General features: G+C 42.9%; 1 protein-coding gene across 7 annotated transcripts in view; it reads right to left on the bottom strand.

The window, feature by feature from the left end:
- Window positions 1-7,112, bottom strand: part of SASH1 (SAM and SH3 domain containing 1) — a 1,041,684-nt gene that overhangs the window by 102,818 nt on the left and 931,754 nt on the right. For all 7 annotated transcript variants that reach the window (XM_037730362.1, XM_037730366.1, XM_017505762.2 and 4 more), the window contains exons 3-4: window positions 6,044-6,094; window positions 5,870-5,919 (exon numbers count right to left, since the gene is read on the bottom strand). In XM_037730362.1, coding sequence (XP_037586290.1) covers window positions 5,870-5,919; window positions 6,044-6,094 — 101 coding nt within the window. The remainder of the gene's footprint in view (window positions 1-5,869; window positions 5,920-6,043; window positions 6,095-7,112) is intronic.

Below are 7,112 nucleotides of genomic sequence, written 5' to 3' on the forward strand. Positions count from 1 at the left end.
CAAAGAAAAAGAAAAAAGCAGTCCAGCCACCTGGGTTTCTGAAGGCTGACCTGAGTCACGGAGCCAACCCTGGACCCATTCATGGAACATGTCAGATGTGTCTACTTGTCAGGTTTTCTGCGACTCATAGCTAAACTCATTTGTCATAGTTATAAAGCCATTTCCTAGCACCCTCAAAAAAAAGGCCTTGCCCTCTAAATATTCTTGAAAGTGTCCAGTAATAGAAAATTAGTTAAGGTCACCTATTCAGCCAGTTCACACAAATCCGAGATTGAGTAATAAAACAGGTATGTCAGAGGCATTCGAACCAGAGCGACTCCATCTTGAACTGGGGCTGGGTAAAATAAGACTGAGACCTGCTGGGCTGCATTACCAGAAGGCTAGGCATTCTTACTCACAGAGTGAGATAGGAGTGGCAGGGCTGCTATTACAAGATAGAAGTCAAAGATCCTGCCAATAAAACAGGATGCAGTAAAGAAGACAGCCACAACCCACTAAATTCAAGACGATGATGAAAGTGACCTCTGGTCATCCTCGCCGCTCATTATATGTAAATTATAATGCACTAGCATGCCAAAAGGCACTCCCATAAGCACCATGACAGTTTACAGGTGAATGGCAACATCTCGGAGTCGCCCTATATGGTCTAAAAAGGAAAGGAACCCTCAGTTCTGGGAATTGCCTGCCCCTTCCGCAGAAAACTCATTCACCCCTTGTTCAGCATATAATCAAAAAATCACTGTAAGTCTGTTCAGTCGGGCAGCCCATTGCACTGCTCTACCTGCGGAGCAGCCATTCTCTGCTGCTTATTATTATTCTCTAATAAACTTGCTTTCACTTTACTCAATGGACGTGCCCCGAATTTTTTCTTGCGTAAGGTCCAAGAACCCTCTCTTGGGGTCTGGATCAGGACCTTTTTCCAGTGACAGGCAGTCTCATCAATAAGCAATGTAGATAGATATAAACAGAAGAGGCTCAAATGAAAGCTTCCTTGGCCTCCTTTATTAAACTTCCAGTGAAAGCATATGGAGTGACCGGATAATGTAAGTAAATAAGGATGAATGGGGACCCCGCCAAACTCATGACAGGGTAGGGAGGGACCGCTCTTTCTTTCCACCCACCTACTTAACTATCACTTACCTATTGACCTACATCTTGTGTATGCAGGTCAAGCTCATCTAGAGGCCAGCAGCCCCACTTGGCAACGGCATCTCTAATTGATGCTGAGACACCAGGTATGTCGGAATTCTCACTGCTTGTCTCTGGCCCTCCCCCTCTTCTGGTCAGAGCTAACTTCCTGTAACTTGAGACTTTAAACCCTGTTAAATGCTAAATACTACGGAGAGAAGTGATGTTATTTTTTAGAAACAGACACTGCAAGCATAATTAAGGCCAGATACCTCCCTTGGAATAGGTTTTAGCTGGGCAAGGAGGATGGAGGCATGTGCACGAGGGTCCTTTGAGACAAGTTGGGAAACTGTGGATACACGAGGCGGGAGTCGCAGGAGCAGGGCTCAGCTTTGGCACTGCCTCCTCCTCCGCATTTCTGCTTCTAAGGGTGGGCCCCTAAAGGTCTTGCCCACATGTGTGTACTAAGTTCTCTTGCCTTTGGAATAAAAAGTAGAGAAAACTTCTGCCCATAGAACACCACTCTGACGCAGAATGATATTTTGGTTGGCAGAGACTTTTGCAGACTCCAACCAGCCAGAGCCAACTGGTTCGCCAGGTCACCCTTTGAGGCTCCCATGCTCAGCTGCAGGGCTCCCAGCAAGCGTTTTGATGTAAGGAATAGTGAGATTGTCTATTTGCAACTTCAAATACGATTAATAAATTATTCAATAGAAACAATGCATCGAACCTATTCAAATTATAATCTGACCTAGGATTTTCAGAGTGATACGTCTTTAAAAGCAAATGAAATAAAAACACAAAACCTCTTGGGAGTTTTATACAAAATAATCATCGATGCAAGAATAAGTATCACCCTTTTACAACCATTACAGCAATACAGCAATATGGATTCAGGCAACAATCATGGAAAGAACCTAAAACCATTAGGTAAAAGTTTGATGAGAAACATGACAGTTTCACAGTCTCAGATTATCACTTCACTATATATATATATATTCACAACAAAGAAGAAATTGTAACTTCTCAGAAAAAAACTTGGCAGATACCACCTTAACTGAATGACAAAAATTAATATCACTAATAATGAAACGAACAGACATCACGTGCCCCCGATGTAATGCACGTGGAGCAAAAAAGAACCAAAGAAACCCCAAACAACAAATACTTCATCAAACAACTAGGCTACACTCTGAAAAATGTCAATATTGTCAAAGGCAAAGGAAGGCTAAGAAACCCTTTCAGATTAAATATGACAAGAGACATGACATCAAAATGCCAGGAGTGATTTTTTTTTCCTAAAAAGTGCTGGACTGGAAAAATAGTGCTATAAAAGACATTATTGGGACAATTAGAAAAACTTGAATATGGCCAGACTTATGCCTGTAATCCCAAGCACTTTGGGAGGCCAAGGCAGGAGGATCATTTGAGGTCAGGAGTTCGAGACCAGCCTGACCAACATGGTGAAACCCCGTCTCTGCTAAAATACAAAAAACATTAGCCAGGCATGGTGGTGGGTGCCTGTAATGTCAGCTCCTGGGGAAGCTGAGCCACAAGAATCGCCTGAACCGCAAGAGGGGGAGACTGCAGTGAGCTGACACGGTGCCACTGCACTCCAGCCTGGACAACCGAGCAAGATTCCCTCTTAAAAAAAAAAAGAAAGAAAAACTTGAACAGGAACTATGTATTAGAAAAAGTTATTACGTTTCCTGCATTTGGTCATTACACATTATTATTATGTAACAGAATGTCATTTGGTGATTACACATTATTATTCTGTACTAGAATGTTGTTGTCCTTAGGAAATATTTGGTTAAGCATTCAGGGGTGACAGTCGTGATGTCTACCATTTATTCTCAAACAGGCCAGCAGTAATAATAATTGGTGGTGGTGGTGGGGGGTGTGTGTGTGTGTGTGTGTGTGTGTGTGAGAGACAGGGAGAGAAAGCTCAGGGCTGTGCAAATGTCAACAACAGGTGGTCTGCGTGAAGATTACATAAACATTCACTGCACAATTCTCAATCCTTGAAACTTTTCTTTAAGTTTAAATTTATTTCATTATTTTTTCTTTTGAGATGGGGTCCTGTTCTGTCACCCAAGCATGATCACAGCTCACTGCAGCCTTAACTTACTAGGCTCAGGCGACCCACTTGCCTCAGCCTCCCGAGTAACTGGGACTACAGGTGGGCACCACCAAACTTGCTAATTTTTTTTTTTGGCATGGGGCGGGGGGTGCGGTTGAAACAGGATCTTACCATGTGGCCCAGGCTGACCTCAAACTCCTGTCCTCAAGTGATCCTCCCACCTCAGCCTCCCAGCCTCCCGGGAATTACAGGCCGGAGCCACTACACCCAGCCATAAAAGTTTTCCAAAGAAAGTGGTTTTTTTTTTTTTTTAAGACGAAGTTTTACTCTTATTGCCCAGACTAGAGTGCAATGGCATGATCTCAGCTCACTGTAACCTTCGCCTCCCAAGTTCGAGCAATTCTCCTGCCTCAGCCTCCCAAGTAGCTGGTATTATAGGTGTCTGCCACCATGCCTGGCTAATTTTTGTATTTTTAGTAGAGACGGGGTTTCACTACGTTGGCCAGGCTGGTCTCGAACTCTTGACCTCAGATGATCCGCCCACCTCAGCCTCCCAAAGTGCTGGGATTACAGGCGTGAGTCACTGCGCCCAGCCAAGAAAGTGTTTTTATGTTAAAAGTGAAGGCTAGTATAGTTTTCAAAAGCCATTAACAGAGAAATAAAGGATAAAATGTTTTTAAACTTTCAAATTGTTTAGAAACACATTAAGTTTCAAGTACTTAAAATTACAGACGCAAAATGACAGTATTACAAATGGAGACAGTGGGTGTGTGTTTAAAATTTTTCGTTAACCTCAGAGGAGGCCATCAGTCTCTCTCTTGGCCACAAGAGCCATGCCACATTTTACTAAGTAAGGGATATAAACACGGAAAGAATGACTCTCCACAATTGAGGGGAAGAAGTACTACCCAGCCTAACTAAGGTTAGTACAAATTTGGTGAGTCACTTCCTCTTAGGAGGAAGAGCAAACATTTCTTGTTTCCTGAAGGATTTGGAGGGAACACCTGAGCTCTCAGCCTGAATCATGCTACATAAGTAATAAACTAGGCCAGGAAAAGCTACAGCCCATTCACTCGATGCTTCTACCCAACCATGGTACCTCCAAGTTCAAAATCAATGTCAACTTGAGTCTTTTTTGTCGATTTCAGCCTCCACATTGCTAGGTTCCTAGGAGGAGGCAAGGCACACAAAACAAAGAAAAGTTGATGGATGTACACAGTTATCCTCTCACCCTGAGTGGGCAGTGGCCTTGGTTGGCTGTGGTACATCACCCCTAACGCTCCTCAGTCCAGGACCAAACCCACAAAGCCTCTTAAGTTTAGAATTAATTGTAGCTTTTTGGCAAAGCAGCCCTCCTCCCTGAACCGCCTGTGCCAGCAGCACACACACGTGGATGGATTAGGCAAAGCTGTGCTCTAAAGCACACACACGCTCTCCCAACGTGTGCTTTGCATTCCAGAAATACTTGATGCCTAAACCACGTCTATGCCTCCCTTGGCATGAACGTACAACTGGCTCCGCACCAAAGGAAGTGTCTGTTTAGAGACGTGGACTTTCTTTACATTTTTTTTTAACCACAGAAGATCACAAATAGAACATTCGAGCATCGTGATGATGCAAGGAAGTAGAAAAATAAAAGGTTTTAGAAAAAAGATTCGCTTTGTTTTTGTCTTATTTATGTTGCCTAAGAGAAATACTGGAAATACAATATGAAACATAAAATTAGCTTCCATGAGAGCAGAAATTATAGGGTCCAAGTTAGGTCAAGGAAGCAAAAATATTACCTTTACCAAGAAAGGCTGGGGATCATATGCCATTTTTTTAATACACACATTCATTGTTGTTTTAAGGTCACCTACCAAAATGAGGTGCAGAAGAGGGGTTTTTAATCCTTGATTTATTCTGGAACACAGCATATCTTATTTTTGTATCTTGCTTCTTGATAACTTTCATTGTATATTGAAAATTAACATAAAAGATGAAAATCTGGCCAGGCGCAGTAGCTCACACCTGTAATCTCAGCACTTTGGGAGGCCAAGGCGGGAGGATCACCTGAGGTTGGGAGTTCGAGACCAGCCTGACCAACATGGTAAAACCCTATCTCTACTGAAAATTCAAAATTAGTCAGGCATGGTGGCGCATGCCTGCAAGCCCAAGCCCAGCTACTAGGGAGGCTGAGGCAGGAGAATGCCTAGAACTTGAGAGGCAGAGGTTGCAGTGAGCCGAGATCGTGCCATTGCACTCCAGCCTGGGCAACAAGAGCAAAACTCCGTCTCACCCCCCGCCACCCCGCAAAAAAAAAAGAAAAAAAAAAAAAAACAAAAAAAAAAAAAAAAAAAAAAAAAAAAGGAAAATCCATCTTGGTTAATGCACCTATCTTTTCCCCTTCTCTTTTATTTCCAGAGATTTATTTAGAGTTTATTCATGATAAGCAGTATAAAATCAATAACTCTTCACAAAATCCTTAGGCATCAACAATCGCATTCCAAAACACACTCTTAACCACCTAGATACATACAGACACATGCAACATGTTAAGGAAAATGACATCAAACTCCATAGTACATACGCACACAGCCGCCTGTTTGACTTCCGTCAGCAGGGACCTAAAAGGCACCTTCTTGGAAAGTGATCCTGGACAGAGGGAGGAAGACTTACTTTCTTTCCACTTCTGGTGTTGACACGGCGCTACAGAAGCCGAGTGACTCCTACGAGAGAAGGTTCGTACAGTCAGTGTGGTCAGAGCAGCAGGCTTCATCTGATTTGTACAGAGTATCACTTAAAAAAAAAAAAAGGGCAGAAGCAAAAGTAGATTAAAGTCATTGTGCTTACTTCGATCTGGGACCGCAGCTGAAGTGACGTGGGGCTGGCATCGGGTTTCTCCTAAAACAGAACAGATGCTGGTTTAATGGGACTTCCAAACATGTCACACACAAGAAGGACAAATAGACGCGTAAGGAGAGAAGGGAGGATTCGGGAAAGGTTGGGGTATAGAGTGGGAGGAGATGGCAGGGATAAACAGATTTTCTGGGAAACCCAAAATGCTTTTAAAATGAGAGCTATGGCCCCCTAAGATTGAACTATTTTCCAAACTTCACTGCCAGACGCTGCTGATAATTTTATTGGGGAAGAAAAAAAGCACAATTTCAGTCAAAGGAACGGACAGCTCATGGTGAAATAATTCTATGGATATACTTAGCTGATCACTAGGACACTGAATTTACTGCAACCCATTTGAGTTTAGCTATTTTCCAATGGCACTGGAGTTGTGATACAATTCTTAAGTTCTAAATGTATCCAGAGTACTTAGTAACTTAGGAGAAGTTGTTAATGTCTTTAGGAAGTTGGGAAGCTAACTGAATGTTACCTTGCAGCCTTAAAAATCACTATACTTCCATAACACAGACGAACTGACCTATCTAGAAATTTAAAAACAAACACTCTTAGTATCCAGCTGATAAATGAAATATAAAGACTTGATATTAAGAAGGCACTGAAATATCATTAAATTGTGAGATGCAGAAGGATCAAATAATTTAATGGACAAAACCATATAGTGTAACACCCTTATTTCATAGTTCGAGGAGGCTGTATCGCCTTCGAAAGTAAAAGAAGGCGGGGCACAATGGCTCACGCCTGTAATCCCAGCACTTTGGGAGGCCGAGGTCGGTGGATCACGAGGTCAGAAGTTTGAGACCAGCCTGGCCTATCGATATGGTGAAACCCCATCTCTACTAAAAATACAAAAATTAGCCAGGTGTGGTGACACATGCCTGTGGTCCAGCTACTCAGGAGGCTGCAGCAGAAGAATTGCTTGAACCCAGGAGGCAGAGGTTGCAGTGAGCCAAGATCACGCCACTGCACACCAGCCTGGGTGACAAAGCAAGACTCCATCTGAAAA

The sequence above is a fragment of the Cebus imitator genome, unplaced genomic scaffold (genome assembly GCF_001604975.1).
Source record: "Cebus imitator isolate Cc_AM_T3 unplaced genomic scaffold, Cebus_imitator-1.0 Scaffold341, whole genome shotgun sequence".
In the NCBI taxonomy this organism is placed as follows: Eukaryota; Metazoa; Chordata; class Mammalia; order Primates; family Cebidae; genus Cebus; species Cebus imitator.